Source organism: Amphiprion ocellaris, chromosome 11 (assembly GCF_022539595.1).
Source record: "Amphiprion ocellaris isolate individual 3 ecotype Okinawa chromosome 11, ASM2253959v1, whole genome shotgun sequence".
NCBI lineage: Eukaryota > Metazoa > Chordata > Actinopteri > Pomacentridae > Amphiprion > Amphiprion ocellaris.
The window spans coordinates 31,512,287-31,533,580 of record NC_072776.1 but is presented as its reverse complement, the minus strand read 5'-3'; the positions used below and the strand labels follow the sequence as shown (position 1 = coordinate 31,533,580).

General features: G+C 37.7%; 1 protein-coding gene across 1 annotated transcript in view; it reads left to right on the top strand.

Moving 5' to 3' along the window:
• Positions 1-18,004, top strand: part of sucla2 (succinate-CoA ligase ADP-forming subunit beta) — a 38,182-nt gene extending 20,178 nt beyond the window's left edge. Inside the window, exons 6-11 of the mRNA XM_023273786.3 lie at positions 2,857-2,995; positions 7,556-7,717; positions 10,525-10,667; positions 12,198-12,318; positions 15,408-15,496; positions 17,513-18,004. Coding sequence (XP_023129554.1) covers positions 2,857-2,995; positions 7,556-7,717; positions 10,525-10,667; positions 12,198-12,318; positions 15,408-15,496; positions 17,513-17,587 — 729 coding nt within the window. The 3' untranslated portion in view covers positions 17,588-18,004. The remainder of the gene's footprint in view (positions 1-2,856; positions 2,996-7,555; positions 7,718-10,524; positions 10,668-12,197; positions 12,319-15,407; positions 15,497-17,512) is intronic.
• The last annotated feature ends 3,290 nt before the right edge of the window (positions 18,005-21,294 follow it).

The window sequence follows — 21,294 nt, the reverse complement described above, 5'->3', positions numbered from 1 at the left end:
AATCTGTTTCAGTTGCTCAGCATGTTTTGACCTTTACTGTAGTCACAATTCATGTACCGTTTGCTGAAACTAAAGTAATGAGGCAAAAATTTTGAATTTAAGCTGTCAAGGAATCTAAAATTTTCTGTATTTGCTCAGTTTTTAATGTGAACAGACAAGTTTTATTTCCAAGATCCCAAGATTTCCATGATCTTTCAACTTTTCTGACGTTGATATTGGGATTTATTCTTCAACTGTTTTGGTTTCTTTCTTAAAATGCATGTAAACATTCTCATTTCTCCTCCCTATCTTGATCGTTGCTCTTTTTTTCCCTTTCTTTTCTGTCCTCGTCGTCTCCGACTTTAACTTTCTTTAATCTCTTTGGCTCTGAATATTGCCAGCTGCCACAGTGAAAGCAGAGACTCGATATATTTGACAGGAGAGGAGGTGTTGATTGCAGGGCTCTCCGAGAAGATGGAGGTCCATTGATATTCCTTAGCTGAGTTTATTTTTATCTGCTCAAACCGCATTAGTCGAACGCCATGATGTTCATAAAAACCCAGCAGGTTTTCTGTGTTTCTGAAGTTTCTTTTTAAATTCAGCTTTTTTTCCTGATGTTGATAAATGTTTGGACATTTTTTTATCTAAGACAGCAGGGTATGTCGGTGGTGTCCGACTTTAACAAATCTGTTTTAAACTGCATTTTCTTGGTAGTATGCATTTACCAGCTAGAGTCCCATTTTCTGATAGCAGTTAGGAAGATGACGGTGTCAAATTTAGTGTAAAAGAAGCTTTTTGAGCTGAGCTGCTGCTTGCTGTGGCTGAAAATGATTCCATTAAGGAAGGCTGTTGGACTTTTCTGACAGATGCTGCAATTTTATTTGCAATATTGTTTTTTATAGCTCAGTATTCAATGTGTAGTAGATTTAAAACATGACGGAGCATTGCTGGAAATCCAGTCACATTAAATCAAATTATTTGTATCGCACATTTAAAACTACCGGAAATATAAAGACCATTAAGAGCAGCCAACAGCATTTGGTAAACAAAAGTTTCCATACACCTGTAAAGACCTTGTATATCATTGCAGTCTTGAGTTTCCAGTGACTTCTATAACTCTGAATTTTCTATGATGGAATCAGTGAAACACACAAATCATGCATGTTTGTTCTTTTTTAGATTTATTAAAGGTTTTCTGGAAATATGACAAATCTGCTGGGTCAAAAGTATACATACAGCAACTTTAATTATCAGTTTCAGTGATGTAGATGACGTCTTAACTTCTTAACTCAAATATTATCATTTCTGTCTGTAGATTTGTGACCCAGTAGATTCTGTCATATTTCCAGAAGACCTTTAAATTAACCTGTGGAAGAGCCAAAATGCAGGATTGTTTTTCTTTTTCATGTGTTTCAGTGATACCATCATAGAAAATTCAGTTATGGTTATAGAAATCATTGGAGACTCTATACTGCCGTGGTCTGTACACGTGTATGGAAGCTTTTGTTCGCGACTGTGTCTGTCTTGAAGATTTTCTTGAAAATATCGATGGAGGAGGTGAATCAGATTGAAAAATGAAGGCGAAAGCTTCGTCTCCTCTTATCCACCAGCCTTGAACATTTGACAGTTAACAGCAGATGTTCTGAGGATCTGAGAGATTGAATAGAGTCAGAAGTTTAGAAATGTACCCAGCAGCAACCAATGCATGGCTTTATGGACAAATGAAAGAACCCTGAAATGTGTAATGCTCTGTAATCTGTAAATCTGTGTTAGTTAAAGAAGTTTCAGCCCCGGTTAAAAGTGACCAATACCCAATTAAGAAAAGAGAATATAAGAAAGCTTTATTGTCATTATAGCCAGTGTACAATGAAGTTCCGGATGACTTTCTCCCTTTACAAGACATATACACAAGACAGATAAGTTGAGAAAATAAATAAGAATAAAAAAATAACTAAATAGTGGAGTAAAAGATGTAAATAGTAATCTTTACCAAAAAAACGTGGAAGTAGTAGCACATAAAAGAACAGAGCATTGCAAAAGTGATACAGTGGCAGATTGTGCAAATAGACCATACAAAGCTGCTTCTTCGTGCTTGAGGATGAGGTAGTTATGGTACATGTTACAGTGATTTTCTCTTAAGGAGATTAATGCAGTAGCGAGACAACAGATGGGTTTCAATTTTGCAATGAGATACCGTTAGAAGTGTGACTCTCTCACAAGCAGGGATAGTTAACCCTTAGATGCAAAAGTGGGACAAAAATGGCAATATCTTTGTAATGAAAAGTTTTTATCATTTAATTTTCCAGCTGTTCCTCAAAAAACACGTTTTTGATACCATTCTATGAAAATTTTTAAGTTTCCTTTTATACTTTTAAAGAAATAGTAATATTTGTAATAGTACCGCAACATCTTTATTGCTGATAACATCATACAAGAGGTGATGCACAAACTTGGAGGGACGGAGAGCAGCAACAGCTGGAGGAAAAGAATGGAAAAATGTCAACAAAATGGATGTTGACATTCTTCTATTGCTGTTGTGTTTAATATTCTTCTTTTTCAATCATCAAAATGTTCATAAGGGGGGCATAAGAGTCCAATCACTCGTACATCTAAGGGTTAAAGTCATTGACATGAGAGTTAAAAGCTTGTGTCAGACCGGCTGCGTAACATATATCCTACATTACAGCCACTGCATTGTTTCAAATTGCAAAAATTAAATAGTTGTTCAGCTGTAGGCAAGAGCGACTCAAACTGTCTGGAAAACCAAAAATTATGAGCAGAAGGATGCAAATTAAAGGTATTTCTCCGTCATCATTTGATCCGCTGTTTAAATCAATCACCCCGTAAATAAACGTCATTTCTCTGTGTCTCCTGCAGGTCGCTCAGAAGATGGGCTTCCCACCGGCTCTGGTGAACGAGGCGGCGGAGAACATGATCAAGCTCTACAACGTGTTCATCAAATACGACGCCTCCATGGTGGAGATCAACCCCATGGTGGAGGACTCCTCTGGCATCGGTACGCACACTCCTAACATGTGGTATAATGCATTTCACAGTCCATATCCCTGGATCCCATCTCAACCAAGCGTGGCTCTCAGATCTAGCTCTTAAAATCTGCAGAAATCAAGTGTTTATGGACGAGTTGCCCTGAAAGATGGAGTGAAAAGCCGAGCTGTCACAGAAAGGAGGGAGATTGATTGTTTAAAAATGGGGATAGTGGTGCACATTTACAGTCTCTTCAGGCTTCAGCGACAAAATAACATTTAAAACTTGTCACTGAGGCAGCAGAATTTTAACTCGCTGCTGTTCTATCGTGTCTGTTTCTATAAATGTTACGCCGCATCACCCTTGTACAGCAAAAAGAGCCCATTATGGTATTTTAATGAATGCCAGTGTGGTGTTGGATATTTTTTACTCTGCAGCAAAACACAAGAACTGATAGAGACGGCAAAAGAGCCTGAGTTGTGTGTCTGTTTTGGGAATGCCGACATGATCAAATCGTTCTTTTTTTTAAGCATCTGTCAGAGTCTGAAAATCTTAAAGGATAAGTCTGGTTCTTGGCTTTTTTTTTCTTGTTGTCCACAAATCCTAAAACAAAACCCAAACAGAGAAAATTAACTTATCATAAATTAATCATCAGTTTATCGTGATTATTTTTTGTTCTAGCTATGGAAAACATCCTCCCTGCTGCATGTACAGAGACTAATAGCAGCCTTTCGGTCCAGACGTGAAACCTTGTTTGCTGAAATCAGTAATTTGCTGTGTTTGCACGAGTCCAAACGTATGTCCACATGTCGGCGTAGCCTTTAGTAAAGGTTGGGGAGTCAGAGTTAATGACTTTGTCTAATGCACAGCGATGAGCTCCTCCGGCAGGGATTGCAGCTCTGCAGCATGAAGAGCTGACCTTTGTGTTAACGGACACCAGTACAGTTAATGAACATCAGACCAGCAGCGCTCACATTAGCCTGATGGGAAGTTGGGTCCTTATGCTCGATTACCGTCATATCACTTCAAGAAAATGGTCATTACTGGTTATTATGATAAAGAAAAGGTGGTTATCTTCTCTTTCTGCTTCATATAGTGTAAAATATGGCTCGCTATGTAGCCAGACGGGATATGTGTTGCAGATATTCTTAATTAAATTCTTCCTAAGACAAATTACACATGGGGTTTCTCATTTCTGCTGCTGATAACCACATGGTCCCTCTGAGGTTTTATTTGTCACATATTCACACAGTATGTGCAGTGAAATGCAAAGTGACTGTACTCAAGGGTGTACAATAACAACAAGACATTAAAAAAGGATAGTAATAGTATTAGTCTTGAATTTCCTTCAGAGCAGATCAGAGATTGTGGTTAGACACTAGAAGCTCATCGAGAGAAGTAAAAAAACAAGAATAATAATAAGTAAATGCTCTTCTTTTCTTCTCCGGGTATTGCAGAGTTGCCCTTGAGGAAAACTGATGTGCCTTTGTTGCTGTAGAACCCTAATGCTACTTAAAAAAACGGCTTTTCCTGCACAGATAACGGTTTGAAGCAAAGAATTAAAGTTGAGTTTAAAAGAGAAGGTCGTCACACTGGAGCCGGAGGTGGAAAATGTAATTAAAACTGCTTTTCAAAGGAACTGTCCTTGTAGTATTTTTTTATTTTTTTAATATTTTGCATAATATCTCATGCAGTTTATTTCATCGAAGGAGTTTTTTTCCTTTCTGCTGTCATTTGTGTCTGATTTATTTTTTTATCCTGATTTTGTCCCGATACAATACTGACAAAAGAACAATCGACTTCATCATTACTTTTGCAATCTCTTTCCACAAATATGCAAATGGTCGGACACTCTTCTTTAATGCGCTGCCCCCAGCATTCATTTTATGCTCGCCAGCTCCTTTTATGTAAATGGTAATTTTTGGAGGCAAGAAATATTTTATTTAAGCCAGAGTCTGTTCGTGACCTTGACATATGAATCCATTCATCCTCAGATATCCTCAGGCCCGATTCTTCCTCCTAGCAGTTAAATATAGTATATAATCATGATATTGGTATTCTCCATTTGTTTAACATCTTTATTAACATAATATCTGACATGGCGATAGCTGAATAAATCTTTATTTCCAAGGTGAGGAAAGTGTGTTAATGGAAGTTCTAATTGTCCCAGTGATTTTGCAAAATGTCTTTTTATAATAAAACTCCTCCAGAGGAATATTTTTGATGACTTGTCCTGCAATTCGAGGGCTGTTGCATGAATTTGACCAATCAGATGTGTTCTGGGGTGACTATATTTTATAATTAGAGCTGTGTCATTATGTAAAAAGTGAGCAAAGTGAGGGAAATCTGGTTTAATATCCAAACTGTGCTCCTCCTCCTGGACTTAGCAGTGCAAATGAATATCAATGGAAAGTGAATTTAACATTGTTTAGCTGAGTTTGACTGTCAGGAATTAAAATATAGATATCATCAGCGTCTTTTTGACTAGTTTTTTCCCAGAAATCTACAATGTCATTCTGACCAGTCGACTCAACAGCTTGAGAAATCAGTAATTCACGTTTTTACAAGTCAGAACGACACTTTCAAATTCCTCAAATGTTATCGTGATGAGTTTGAATTAGGGATAGATCCAATATCATGCCGATATTTGGCATTTTTATGGTTATCATTATCCATATTTTTATTATTGATGGATTAAATGCTCTCCTTCAGGTCTGATCAGCCTCCTCTCTCTGTCTGTCGTCACTCTGTGGTCTCAGAAATGTCTCTGAACAAGAAACACAAACCAGGAAATTAGCTTCTCTCACGGTGGCTCATGCTACGCTAACGGCTAGCAGCTAAGTTAGAAGGCAGCCACAGATTAACCTGAAACCGAGTCTGGAAAACAATAATCAATAAAGCTTTAAGATCTGGACCTTAGTGGACAATAAAAGAGATAAAACAGAGAAAGATTAAGAAAATAGAGAAGAACAGCAGGAGACAAACTGATCAATCTCAGTGGATCCCACATAAATACACTACTATTTCTATTTTACATATTCAATTATAGTCACTGTTATTAGTAAAGAAGTGTACTTATGAATGACAGGTTCTCTGATATCACATGCTGTTAAAACAGTACATTTAATGCATATCGGTTCCAGTTATCCGTTATCTGTCTTTCTTAATTACCAATAATTGATGTTGGTATCGATCCTTTAAAAACCGAACAAACAAACTTATATCCCTGATAGTTTGAATTATTGTGCAGACGGCTGCTGATATTTGCTGTATTCCTGTTGGCTATTAGTCCAGTAAAGCATTTTAACAGTGTTAGCCAAAGCAATGGCAGCTGCTGTGGAAGATAATGTCATTAGGAAAATACAATTTGTGGTCATGGTAGTAAAAGGACTCATCATATGCAGTTGCGGTTCAGTTCAACACAGTTTTATTTATCTACCGCAGATTCACAACATAAGTCATCTCAGAGTGCTTAGTGTAGTAAGGTACAGACCTTATGAATTATAAACAGAGGATGGAAAACCAAACAATCCAAAGTCGGTTGCCTCCAACTTCTAAACTAAAACTTGGATTTACCATAATTATCATTACATTTTGATGAGGCACAATTCCAGTTTAACATATCTCCAATCACTCTGGATTGTCTGGATAATTTAAAATAAAAACAAAATGTAGATGTCTTCAACTAGAGTTATGACTAGTCAGAAATAAGAATTAATACTGGATATAATAATATAGATATTCACATTGAGTATCTGCAGCCAGAAAGGGCGATATCTGTATCTCTAGAAACCTCATGAATGGTAAAAGAATTTATCTGAAACCTTCTTCTCTACTAAAAAGCATCAAATTAGAGGTAAATGTAGAGATATCTGCAATACATATCCAATCTAGTTATTAAACACTCAAACAGCTTTGCGTACGGTGTTATACTTTACCCGTCTGCGAAGATCTAGGGGGCAAATTTTGTCATTTTCCACAGTCCAAAATACTGGATGCAACCCAACATTTGTCTGCAACTGTGCGACAAGGACAGTATTATATATGCATGCAATATGTAGATGCGACCTACTGCACATGTGTGAAATGGAGTCCTCCGAGCAGAGTAGAAAAGTGGTATAATTATCCACTTGTGGCACCCATTTCTGCAAGGGAGTATAATCAAAGCTTAACTGTTAGTCTCACCTCCATGTGGCATCGCTGTATTCACTGAACCACACAGACTGCTAAAATGATCCGTTCACATCTAAAAATTAGCATTCCACACTTAAGAAACCCCTTCTCCACAAAATCTTAAGATGAAGAGACTCTAAACTTCCATTTTTTTTAAACTCTGCATTGTTTGCCACCGATTTCAACATCCTTAAAGGGAGCGAAACCCTTTGCAGATGTGAAATCATCCGTGAAACGCTGCCGTCGTCCGTGACAGCACAGATATCCAGAAAGTGAAAATTTAAATCACCTGTCATATGAGCCAATCCTGCCCTCTCTGCTGTTAAAAAAATGAAAAAAGGAAAGCTGTCACCGCTGCAGATGGTGTCATGAAGCGAGTCCTCTAACGCCACAATCTCTTGTGTCTGCCTGTCAACAGTGATGTGCATGGACGCCAAGATCAACTTTGACTCCAACGCAGCGTACCGCCAGAAGAAGGTGTTCGACATGCAGGACTGGACTCAGGAGGACCCCCGGGATCAGCAGGCCGCCAAGGCAGACCTCAACTACATCGGCCTGGACGGAACCATCGGCTGTCTGGGTCAGTGATCGCTAAATGTCACCAAAGGTTCAGAAGTTTTAGAGACGATGAGTTTGAATAATTGTGCTCGCTTTGAGGTGCCTAAGAACAAACGTGAGCACATTTTTAGCTACTGCAAACATTATGGAACTCAGAGAGATTTAAAAGGGTCACTTCTTCCATTTTTAGACAGGAAGTCGTATCTTAGGCAGTTCTTTCATCTAAAATCTTGTTATTTTGCTGGAACTCGCGGAATCCCAAGCAGTTTCTGGGCATTATTCTGCTCCCGTCACATTTTTTACTGCAATATAACGTCCTACACCTCTATGGAAACAGAACAGCCACAACTAGACATAGACAGAACTTAAATATGTCTTGTGTGCAGTAAAACAAAGTTATAATAAATTGCTAAAAACAAGCAAAATTAATTTCTGTCTTTAAAAAAAATTGTAAAAACCTGCGATAAACATGTACGACATTTTCCAAGTGGCCACAGATACTATCTATATTGGAAAAATATCCATATATTATAATTATCCAAGTAGTTTCTGGAGGTTTTTATTTGCTCCCATCACCTTTTTCCTCACTGTGGGCTCATTTTTCGCTGCAGTGTAAAGTCCTGCACCTCTGTGGAAACAGAACAACCATTGCTAGAAGTAGAAAGATCTTAAATATGTCTTATGTGCAGTATAACAAAGTTACAGTGCAATAAATCACAAAAAAACTAACAAAAATTCCCTTCAGTTTAAAAAAAAAAGAATAAACTTGAAATAAACATGTACAATATTTTTCCAAGTGCCCACAGATGTTACCAATACTGGATGAAAAATCCATATATTATAGATATCCAAGTAGTTTCTAGATGTTTTTATTTGCTCTAGTCACATTTTTCCTCACTGTGGCCTCATTATTTACTACAATATGAAGTCCTGCAGCTCTATAGAAACAGGACAACCATTGCTAGAAGTAGAAAGAACTTGGATATGTCTTCTGTGCAATAAAACAAAGTTATAATGCAATAAATCCCCCAAAAACTGAAAAAATTCTTTTCGATTTTTAAAAAAATTGGAAAAAACATGTACAACATTTTTCCAATTCCAAATGACCACAGATGTCGTTAATACTGGATAAAAATTCATATACTATAGATATCCAAGTAGTTTCTGAATGTTTTTATTTGTTCCTGTCATAGTTATTCTCACTGTGGGCTCATTTTTTGCTGCACTATAAAGTCCTGCAGCTCTATGGAAACAGGACAATTATGGCTAGAAGTAGATAAAACTTCAATTTGTCTTATATGCAATAAACTGGTTAAAGTTATACTGCAATGAATCACAAACAATAATGATGATACTAATTTCTTTGGTGATTTGTTATACAAACATTTTCCCAAGTGCCCACAGATGTTATCAGTACTGGGGAAAAAAATCCATATATCATAGATATTTGGGACAAATGACAAAACCAAAAGTTAAATGCTGCTGATTATTTCTGCCCACAGAAACACCAATACAAACCTGGGAAAAAAATCCACATGCTGTAGATATTGCTAGGTCTGTTTATGTTGTCACTGCTGCTACAATTTAGGCCTTTTTCAAGTTACTAGAAAGTTGTTTCACCATGCTAGTTGTATGTTTCGACAACTTTTTCAACTTAATTGTTGCCTCAGCTCCAAACATGACCTCATTACGACCTGCTGAGCCGCCGAATCACGCTGCGTTTACACGGAAACTGTTGCGTTTGCTTTTTCCAGCAGGTGTGTTTCTAATCCTCCCTTCAGACACACAGTTTACTCTGAATGTCGTCTGACTTTTAGTTTCCGACCAACCGAAAACAAATCTCTGTTATCTTTTTGTGGATTTAGGAAGTCATAGTTGCAGCAACACTGACATGCGATGTGCAAACTGCACTGTGGCTTTCAGGAGAGCTCACTTTTCTCACTTTTTTCACCTTTTTAAAAGCCTTTCATTTAGTTTGTTTGTCATTATTCCTATTAAAGCCAAAATGAATAATAAAAGCAATGAAAAGTAGCCACTGCTGCTTGCCTTCACGCTTTGTTCTTGTCTTTTGTTTCACGGCAGTCGGCATCAAGAGAATTTCTTTTTTTTTCCTTCTGATTTTCGAGCTGAAGTTGATGATATTGTGCCGCCGCACTTCATGAATCAGTGATGAATCACACATCAGTATTGACCTAATTTTATGCACAATCCATGATGAGGAAGAAGCCTAAAAATAGAAAAGCAAGGCAAGAATATTACATAGTTAATGTTTTAGAAACAAGAACCCACAAATCATGTTTTCAGGTAGCTGCTGATTTGATGCATCACAGTTTATCAGGATTTCTAGTGGCTCAAAGCACTTTGGAGTAAAAACCACAATGAGGTGTTACACAACTGGTGTTTACATCTTCAAACGCAGTTTTCATGAGTCATCACAAGTAATTCAATCATTAATTGATTCATTAATAATCCCTTAGATCCATAATTTCAACTAATCAAAGTAGGGATTGACCAGTATGAGTTGATTATTGCTAATTAAGAATGGCTGATAATCAATATATGGAATAGATATGCATTAAATGTAATATTTTAACAGCATGTGATATCAGAGAAGCTGTAATTCATAACTAGACTTCTTCATTAATAAGGGAGATTATAACTGAACGTGTACAATAGAAACAGGAGTGATTAAATTAAGGCGACTGACAAAAATGTCAGTGACTTAAAATTCTCTAAAGTGACTCAAAACTTTTCCAAAGCTGCTCCATTTAAATTGGAATTCAAAAACAAGGAAAGAGTCTCTAACGAGGCTCTGTTTGTCCTCCTCAGTAAACGGAGCCGGTCTGGCCATGGCCACCATGGACATCATCAAGCTCCACGGCGGCACACCGGCCAACTTCCTGGACGTCGGAGGAGGAGCCACAGCTCATCAGGTGACCGAGGCCTTCAAGCTCATCACCTCCGACAGGAAGGTAAGAAAACACTCTGCTGGCTGCTGCAGGAACCCAAATGTTCACATTTAATAAATTCCTTTTTCAGTGCTGTAGATTTTTTGCTTTTGCATTCTTGTGCTCTTTTCAATGGTTGTATCTAGTGCTGCAACCATATAAGAAAGTTAATTCAACATGTACAACATTTTTTCAAGTGCCCACAGGTGGTATCAATACTGGAAAAACCTCCACTTACCATTAATATTTTACTATTCACATTTTTATTTGTTTCAATGCTTGTTTCTTATCTGCTCTGTGTGAACACTTCCTGCAGTTCAACCGAAAACTTGAAACTGAGGCTTCTTGCTTGTCGCCTATAAACCATTTATCTATTTATCTGGTAAATTTTCAAATGAGACACAAAGAATACAGTTATTTGAGTGAAATATCATAATATTAACCACAAAGTAGTGCTAGATTTTTAAATCAGACTGGAGAATGAGATGATTCTTTCTGTTCTTACAGGTTGTTGCCAGACAAAATTTGGCAATTTAGTTTATAGACGACATGCTTTTCCAACACAGCTGGTTCGTTTCGTTTTAGAGGGTGAATCTATGAGTAGTTTTATTCTTATGTTTAGGTTTTAGAAAGATGCTCTGAAAAAAAACAAAGAATCATAAAACAACACATTGAGTTGAGTCATTTTTGACATGAATGTTGAAAAAATTCCTGATTGGAGAAAAGCAGTCTTGGGAAGGATAAAAAATCTATTTCTTTTTTCATATAATAATACTGTGATAATAAACAGATTATTTAGGGGTTGTAAGCTGTGAGTTACTCTAAAAACACAACCTTTAGGGTGTAGTGCTGCCACTGATGATTATTTCCATTGTCAGTTAATCTACTGACTATTTTTTTCGATTAATTGGTTCGCTGTTTGATCTATAAAATGTTAAAAAATGGTGACGAATGCCAATGAGTGCCCAAGATGAATCTCAGACACCTTATTTTTTCACATAGAAGGCTCAGTTTACTGTCACAGAGGAGGACATAAAACAAAACCTTTTCAAATATGAGACAGTAGAATAAGAAAATAATTATATTAGACTCTCAAAAATAATACTGGGACAAGATAATTTATTTTCAAAATAGCTGGCAATTAATGTATTAGTTGACAACCAATCAATTAATTGTTAGATCTCTGTAAAAGCTTTGGGAAATTATGAAGGACTTCTTTCATACATTATAGAGTGAGAAATTAGTCAAGAAAGAACCTCATTAATGAGTAAAATAATCATTAGTTGCAGCCTTAGTTGTATCTGAGTTGCTTTTATTTTGCTTCTTTTTGTCTCTCTTATTGATAGCAGACAAAATATATTTCAAATTTCAAATGTTCTGTCTAATGTTGGCATTATGTTGTTCATGATATTATAATATTTATTATAACGGAGCTTCTTGTTAGTTGATGTGGACCTGCTCAGTTTGAGACATTTGTTTATATAAGAAGCATTTAATAAATATAACATTGCAGATGTGTTTAGTTTAATCTGTGTTTGGTTGTGTGTCACTCAGGTTCAGGCCATCCTGGTCAACATCTTCGGAGGCATCATGAGGTGTGACGTCATCGCCCAGGGCATCATCATGGCCGTGAGAGACCTGGACCTCAAGATCCCCATCGTAGTCCGGTTACAAGGTACAACAAACACATGAAACACACACTATAAAAATGGAAAAACTGAAAAAACTCAATGTCAAGGCAACAAAGCTGCATTAAAAGGGGATCTGGAAGAAGAAAGGAAGATACTTAGGTACTTGAGTACTTTATTGATCCCGAGGGAAATTCAAGAAACCAGCAGCATATTAACATACAGAGTATACAGAAATAGGAGATGAGAGCACACAGGGGATAGAAAGAATATAAAGGCATAATTATATACATAAATGTATATCCTAAAGCTAAAAACTATGTAAATGCTGTGCAAGTAGGCAGAAAAATATAAATCAAATAAGAACTGTGCAATTAGTAATGTGCAAATAACCAGAGATGCTGATTTCTGTACATGTATATGTTCAGTTAACAATGTGAAAGTATTATATGTTGATATGTCCTGCTATAATTATACATAGCTTTAATTTATATACTGGACAGATTTCTTCATAAGCCACTGATCAAACCACCTAAAATGATTTTTCAGACAGATTCTGACTCAGTCCCAAACATGCACTGTTAAACTGAACTTTTTATGTCCTGGATCGACCATCAGCGCCTCCACTCTGGTAAAAACAAACAAACTTCCCACCTCCAGTCAGATGGGTTAACAGGTGCTGAGGTGAAACATTCGTCTGGTTCATTTGATGCTTCCCACTTCAAAATCTGACTCCCAGAAACAAACATAGAGAATGACGAGCCCAAACGAGCCGTGGATTATCGTGTGATATATGTACAGTCTACATTATCAAGGGAGCCACGTGGTGAAGAGGAAAGCTGCGAGTCAGGCTTTGTCTGAATCCCTCGCCAGCTTCATTTTCTCATCTTTATTCATTCAGCAGCGTGAGACGGTGAAATGTGAGCGTCTCAGAAAGAGTGCATGCTCATATTTGGAGCCTAAACAGAGCTGACATTTCTGAGTTTTCCTCTGGGCCACGTTTTCTGCTCCTGTTTTCTATTTTGGAATCAAGACGCCGTCACGTCAAAACCACTACTGCTGAGGTTTGTCACACGATGCTGAAGTACTTTTGCTTTGTTTATGTCAAAATCCGAACTATTTTGTCTAAGATATCCAAATATGTCTGTAAAATCGTGTTATGCTGCAGAGCTTTTTGCCGTCAGGTCGTCCTGTGGCGTGAAATTCTTCCTGCATCGGCGTGAAGAAACAGATGTACTCAGTGACAGTTTATTGGTGTTTCCTGGCAGCATTCGTCCATGTGTGAAAAACAGAGCAGAGAGCTGTTTTTTAAATGTCTGTTTTAAAAAGAAACCTTCAATATAACCATTACGGATATGAAAACATGGCTTTAAAATCAATAACATGTTGCTGTACGTAATTATTAGTGGTGGGATGCAATTAAAAAATTTATCTTATTAATTAGAGGCTTTGTAAATAATTCATTGCATTTTTGTGAAGTAGCAATATTTGGCATGCATTTTTCAATTCAAATAAATTTTGGTTGACAGATGAGTCAATGAATAGACATATACATGTTTATGATTCAAAATTTATAAAAATTTAAAATGGGACACAAAGAAAAAAGTGATTTTGATGAACTCAAGCACTTTCAGTGTCTTGAAAAGTAGTCTACTATGGGATGGCTACACCGTTAGCCAGTATCAGGAGTCATGCTAGCACTAGCTCTGGTGCTAACAGCAACATGTTTTACATTGAGTTGATCAGAAACTCTTTGTTGCACAATTTGCTACAACTGTGCTTTTATCCAAGCTGCCATCGGGAAGATTTTTAAATGTTTCTGCCCAGCAAGCTCAGTGTGTTCTCGTCTTCCTTCTCTGTTCACCAAACCTTCTTCTGCGCTGACGTCACTCCTGTGCATCTTCTTCACAGCTGGAAAACAGACTTTAGGTTCATTACCGCCACCTACTGGGCTGGAGTGTTCATCAGTGTTACCAGTGTGGCAGAAAGTAGGGAACTGAGAAAGGTGCGATTAAATGCGTTAATTTTTAAAAAAGCATTATTTTTTCTGTAATTAATTAAATTAACGCTTTAAAGTCCCAGCCTTAGTAATAATATGACATCCTGAGAGTGACTTTCCTACTCTTTGCTGTTTTTTATTATGTATTTTCATTTAATTTAAATCTGAAAAGCAAAATTTTTACTTGACTGAATATTTTTATAGGTTGGTTTTGCTGGTTTTGTGCAACTTCTTTTTTGCTCTCAGGATTTCTCCACTGTTAAAAATATAAAGTAATTTGTTTTTCTGCCTCCTAAATGAAATCTTAAGTGACTGACTGAATACTATTAGTCTGAGGCCCTGCGGGTGGTTTAAAGTGGAAAAGAACAGTCACTTCCACTCGGTTCATTCCAAGACGCTGTGGCAGATCATCTAAAAGGAAAGCCCTGCTTGCACACACTTGAGTAACTTGAATCACCTTATTTCTACGTTTTATCTCGTAATCCTCACAGTGAAGGAGGAAGGAGAAGAATATTCTCCGTGGTCATAACTTTCCAAAGTTGTAAAATTCTATCTAACAGTATTTTACACCTCTTTGCCGCGTTTTGGAGCCTGATAACCCTTTAAATTGGCGGACGTGAAGCTGAAAGTGAAATTCCTTCGATCATATTTGGAGTCTACAGCGTAATTCAGCGATGGTCAACTCCACAAATGTGTCCGACTGTTTGATTGTTTAAGTACAGCCAATATTCACCTCAAAACGTCAACACAGAAACGTTTTCCCTGTTGGCTCTGTATAAAACATTCCCTTCTTTATTATACAATAAATATATCATGTGTCTGTCTTCACTTGCTGTTGGTTCATTCTGTATCACTTGTTAAATCTAGTTAGTTTTTATGATTTCTTTGCAGTGATGTCTAATATTTGAAATGATCTCTACACCAGAACTGTTGATTTTTCTGTTTTTTTTAATTCCTTTTTGCCTGATAATGTAAAAAAAACATAAAAATGTGTTTAATGAAAAAAAACACCAATAATCACAAAAATCAGGGGGCCTGAGGCACTTTGGATGCATCTGTTTCATGGTGGAGAATTAAAACAGACCGAAGCTGTTCTCAACGACTCAAATTTGGTGACGTCTTTTGTTTGTTTTACAGGCACAAGAGTGGACGATGCCAAAGCTCTGATCGCTGCCAGTCCACTGAAAATCCTGGCCTGTGACGACCTGGATGAAGCCGCCAAAATGGTACACAAACACACTCTTCATTAATTTGACTTGGGAGCAGTGGCGGAGCGTCTGTGGTTGAATGTGAGGAGGAAAAGTCAGTTTTCTAACTCAGAGTGACCAAGAAGCTGTGAAAACGCCAGGAGGAGTTGGGAGCAGGTGTGCAGGAACGAGGTTTGATCACATTTTATTACCCGCTGCGATAGTGTGGTCGCTGTTGTTTTCATCTCGTGAATATTATGTGTGTGTTTCATCAGTGTGGATGTGGAGACACCGACTGATCCACCACCAAGGCGGTTTGGAGACGGGATAGACCGCTCATAGGCCAGTTTTATTTACATAGCGCAGATTTACAACGTATGCTGTCTCAAAGCGCTTAGCATAGCAAGGTACAGACCTTACAAATCATAAACAGAACTGAAAAGCCAACAATCCTGAGATACTTTTGGATTCCCTATGAGCGACGGTGGGAAGAAACGAAAAAAAAACCTAGAATAGTGAGGGGAAAAAAGTCAGACAGAAAAAGATTTTCTGCCCTGTTTAAATATGGAAACTCGGGCATTATGTCAGTATGATGAACTGGACCAGCTTCATCAGTTATAAGAGTTCAGTGAAGTAGAAAATGAATTTCTTCAGAATACTTTCTGATGGAAGACGTGGAAATCATGACAACACCTTTGCTCTGAGTCATCAACAGAAGATGTTTTGTGGATAGAGTTGCCAAAATGTCTTGTCTATGGTTATTATGAAACCTCAGGTGTTAGTGTTGGTCGAGAATCTGTTTCCTAAACTCATAAATTAACAGACAGAGCAGACATTTTTCATACTTATTGGTCAGTTAGGGAGTTTAGTCCACCACATGGCCACAGACAATGAAAGAGAAAGTCATCTACACATTCAATTTTCTTCCAGATTGGTCTAATATGAACCAAGTTCTGTTATTTGACTTTTTCTTCCACACAAAATGGACCGATGACATGCTAAGTAAAGAGACAAACGTTGTTGTGATGGAGAGCTTCATCCTGCTGAATGTTCACGTCTATCACAAACATTGTAATTTCGTAACTTAAAGGTTACAATCCCATCTAGAACGATGAGGGGAATAACTGCAATCTGTAGTCTTTGGATTTAAGAACACAGACGTGAAGATTCTCAGGCAGTAAAGGCTCTTTTTGTCTATTTTGAAGAAGATTTCTGGAAGTTTATTTGCTTTTTGTTGATAAATTAACGGTTAAAATGGTTAGAGACTTTGTAATTTCATGGTTAAAAGGTTAAAATCCAGTCTAGAACAATGAGGGGAATAACTGTAATCTCTGGATTTAAGAACACTGACGTATAGGTTCTCAGGCAGTAAAGGCTCTTTGTCTATTTTGAAGCACATTTATGGATGTTTATTTGCTCCTTGTTAATAATTTTGTGGTTAAAATGGTCACAAACTTTGTAATTTCATAAGGTTAAAATCCCATCCAGAACAATGAGGGGAACAACTGTAATCTCTGGATTTAAGAACATTGAGGTGAAGATTCTCAGGCAGTAAAGGCTCTTTTTGTCTATTTTGAAGCAGATTTCTGGATGTTTATTTGTATTCATTTACTTTTTGTTTGTAATTTTATGGTTAAAATGGTCACAGACTTTGTAATTTCATAGTTAAAAGGTTAAAACCCCATCTAGAACAATGAGGGAATAACTAATCTCTAGATTTAAGAACATTGATGTGAAGATTCTCAGCCAGTAAAGACCGTTTTTGTCTATTTTGAAGTGGATTTCTGGATGTTATTTGCTTTTTGTTGATAATTTTTAGTTAAAATGGTCACAGACTTTGTCATTTCATAGTTAAAAGGTTAAAATACCATCTAGAACAATGAGGGCAATAACTGTAATCTATAATTTCCCGTCAAAAGGATCTTTCTCCTTTATTTTGCTGTAAACTATGGTTAACTTTAGCCCCTTCTGGACCCTTAAAATGAGCATGAAGTTCAGTGAGGTTCTCCTGGATATGAAATTGATTTAGTCCCGTCTTTCTCTGTGTGTTTGCAGGTTGTTAAGCTTTCTGAAATCGTCTCTCTGGCAAAGGAAGCCCAAGTGGACATCACCTTCCAGCTGCCCATCTAAGAAACTTCCATGACCTCACCCCAAGCACTTCCACCTCCACCTGCCCCCCAGAAAAAACCCCTCAGACACCCACAGATCCACTCCCAAGACCAGGCAGCAGCAGGATGGACCTCCCTCGTTTAGTTTCCTCCTTTTTTTTCTGGCTCTGTGGCGCGATGGCACAACTCTGAATACGTCTTCTTTCCCCCTCACACATCTCCAACCTACAAACTTATGTTGCACTTCAGTCAATACGCACAAACCTTTAAATCCTCCTTCACGCTCCTCCGCCGGCCGGTCTGTTCCCTTCGGTACTCGTCGGGAAGCTCCTCCTTCGACCTACTTCTAAAAGAAAAACGCAGCATTTTTCTGTCTGACTTCAGCTTCAGTGTGTTTGTCTCTAAATAGGAATGTAACAGAATAAAGAATGAACTTGTACCCCTTCGTGCGAGACTTTTGTCTATCACAACACTCAAACTGCAAATCTGAGCTCAGCCGCCGCACCGGATTCAGGAAATGGCCTCAATTTTCTCCTTAGTGAGAGAACAATCAACAACACATTGATTTGATAATCGTGCTCAGACGCAGAAATTGCTTCAGAGATTTTTTTTCTCCCCCTCCTGCTGGCCTCGGTGTTCTTTCTGTACCTCCTGTAGGTACAAGCGTTCATCGGTCGAATCATTTCTCATCATATTACAGATGTTTGCTCCTTCTAAAGCTGGAAACTCGACTCTGACGGTGTTCAGGCTCATTGGTCGAGAGATAAAAATAAAGGAGTCCTTCACTACAGGGTTAGCATAACAGCTTTGAATCGATCCATCCTTGGGTTTTAGCTCGTCATGTTGAACACAGGTGATGCGTCACTCGGTTAAATAAATGAATTAGTCCGTGTTCCTGCTGTGTGCCGGGGAGGAACAAAAGTTGGGTCGACTGGTCGTTAAATCGTACGTTTTCAGCCCATTTAATTGCCGTTATCTTGGATCCGTCCCTTCCTTTGTTATCTCATCAAATGGACATCTGTTCCATTTAAGGAGGAACAGATGTCCATATTTGGGGTCAGTTGTAGGCGATGGTGATTCGTTTCTTTCGGTGTTCGGTTAAGATTAGACACCCCGACTAGTTTAACTTCAGAAAAAGTACCAGCCACCTGTTTCTACGTGTTCCAAAGCTCAATCTTCCTCCACTGTTGCTGACTTTATTGAAGTTATTCTGCTTATCAACGATCAGAATGAATGATTAATCACCTGCTGAGCTCACAGGAAGGTAGACGAGATCTGAACAGACCCATATATATGAGAACAACTCGTGATTACAATGGCGATCTAATGGTCCGGTGAAGTAAAAAGTTTGTTGAATTCAGATCTAGATAAAGGATGCTGAGCTTTTTTCTTTTTGCATCTTTGCTAGTTAAAGTTCCATCTAAATGTAAGAAGTTTGCTAGAAAAAAAGGCAAATTGATGCCCATTTCCATCCTTTACCATCACGCAAACAGGAAGTTCGTTGGCATTAACGGCAGGTGGCACCAATCTGTGCCATTTATTTGCAAAGTCTATTCGCCGTTATCGTGGATCCTTCCCGTCCTTTGTTATCTCGTCATTTATTGGTGAATTTACACTCACGAAGAGGAACAGATGTCCATATTTGGGGTCAATTGTAGGTGATGGTGACTTGTTTTAGTCGGTGTACAGTTAAGTTTAGACACTGCAACTAGTTTAAGTTCAGAAAAAGGACCATCCACCAGTTTCTACATGTTACAGATCTCCATCTTCCTCCACTGTTTTCGACTTTATTGAGATTCTTCTGCTTATCGACGAGGTCTGAACTAACCCTCATATATGAGAACAACCCATGATTATAACAGTGATCTAATGGTCCAATGAAGTAAAAAGTTTGTTGAATTCAAAACTAGAAAAAGGACACTAGGTTTTTTTTTTGCTTTTTGCGTCTTTACTAGTTAAATTTCCATCTAAATGTAAGAAATTTGCTAGAAAAAAAAAACAAATCGACGCCCATTTCCATCCTTTACCGTCATGCAAACAGGAAGTTCATTGGCGTTAACAGCAGATGGTACTAATCTGTGCCATTTATTTGCCAAATGTATTCACACTTTGTTGAATTTTTCTTTTATTAGAGCTGCAGCGATTCTTGCAACTCCAATAAAGACCTGATGAAGTCGCTTTGACGCTACGAAACTGAATGACATTTGTTTTGATAATCGAACAAACAATCAAAAGATTAATTGATTCTTTGCCGCCTTATCAACACACAAGTTTATGGAAATTCACCGTTTGTCATCCTAAAATCCAAAGATCTCTGCATATTTGATGTTACTGTAAAAGGCGACGACCAGGAAGTTCAGGCTAATCTTCATTTCCAAAGTTAAAACCACCCGTTCATTTTGCAGGTTTATCGCCATGTTTGAGAGCCGTTCTTATGCCACAAGTTTCTTATTTTTTTGCTTTTCTTTTTTTTTTTTTTTTTTTGGATGTAGAAAGTTACAAGAGGCGGACTGTCGGCTGGTGGAGACACTGGAAATTTGCGTTTATTTATTTGCTTTACGGAGAAATTGCCTCCGACTCTGGGGCGGCTGCTAACGTACGTTCGGTGTGCCGTCGCGCCACAGTGAGGTAGCAGCTTTCTTTGAGATTTCTCTTTCCGTACGTAACGTCAGGTGGGTCGATTATCTCAGCTGAACGGTAAAACGGCTGTAGTTGTTCTCTTCCCCTTCCTCTTCCTCCTCATCTTCCTCCTCCAGCGCTCCAGACACAAGCCGACATCGTGGGTTGTACGTCATTTATTTTATCTTGTAAATAACCAAACTGATGTTCTCGCTCTGTAAAATATTTATGCTCCTTGCGAAGAGTACAACAAAGGAAGAAAAAAAGAATAAATGCAGAGAACACCAGCGTTTCTGTTTGTTTTTGTCTCGTATTTTAGCATCGACATATCATTTTTATTTATAGAGGAATTACACTTAGATGACTTTATTAATCCCTAGAGGGAAATAAAACTGTTACAGCAGCTGGATATTCTATAAAGGAGTAAACAATGAGACAAGACAGAATATTAGGGTATAAAGTGAAGGTAAGATAAGATAAAAACATAGAAAATATAATTTCGAATAAATTGGAATATACAAGAGTGACGTGATGTGTCCCAGAATGTTAACGTTTGCTTTTCAGCTCAGACTGACAGCTGATAGCAGATTAGATTCATGTCTGTAGGAGAGAACTTTAGTTTAAGTATTACCTGCCAGTCGATGATTTTTATTTTCTGTAACTGTTTACGTCCTCCACAGTAATGTTTGCAGCTAAAGTTACATTTTCAGCTGTTCCTGCTGCAATTTAGATCCCAGCATTTTATTTTTCTTTCCTACTACGGCATAAAAACTCAGCTTTTGTGTGGAAAAAAAAATTGACGTTTCCATCAGATTGGCAAAAATGTCAACATATGGGCCTATTTGGGAAAAATAACAATGGAAAAGAACTTTAAACAGATGAAGCTGCACCACATAACATTAAAGTGGAGTGGAGTAAAGTGTCTTTTTTTACGATTTTGAAGCAGATTTCTGGAAGTTTATTCGTATTTCGTTGCTTTTTTTTTGGATAATTTTATGGTTTAATGACTAAAATTACACGTAGACGACCTCATGGAATAATCTGTAATCTCCTAAGAGTCTTTACTTGCAGCCCCACAGAAGCATGTGGACTTTATTTTCTTGTTTTCTT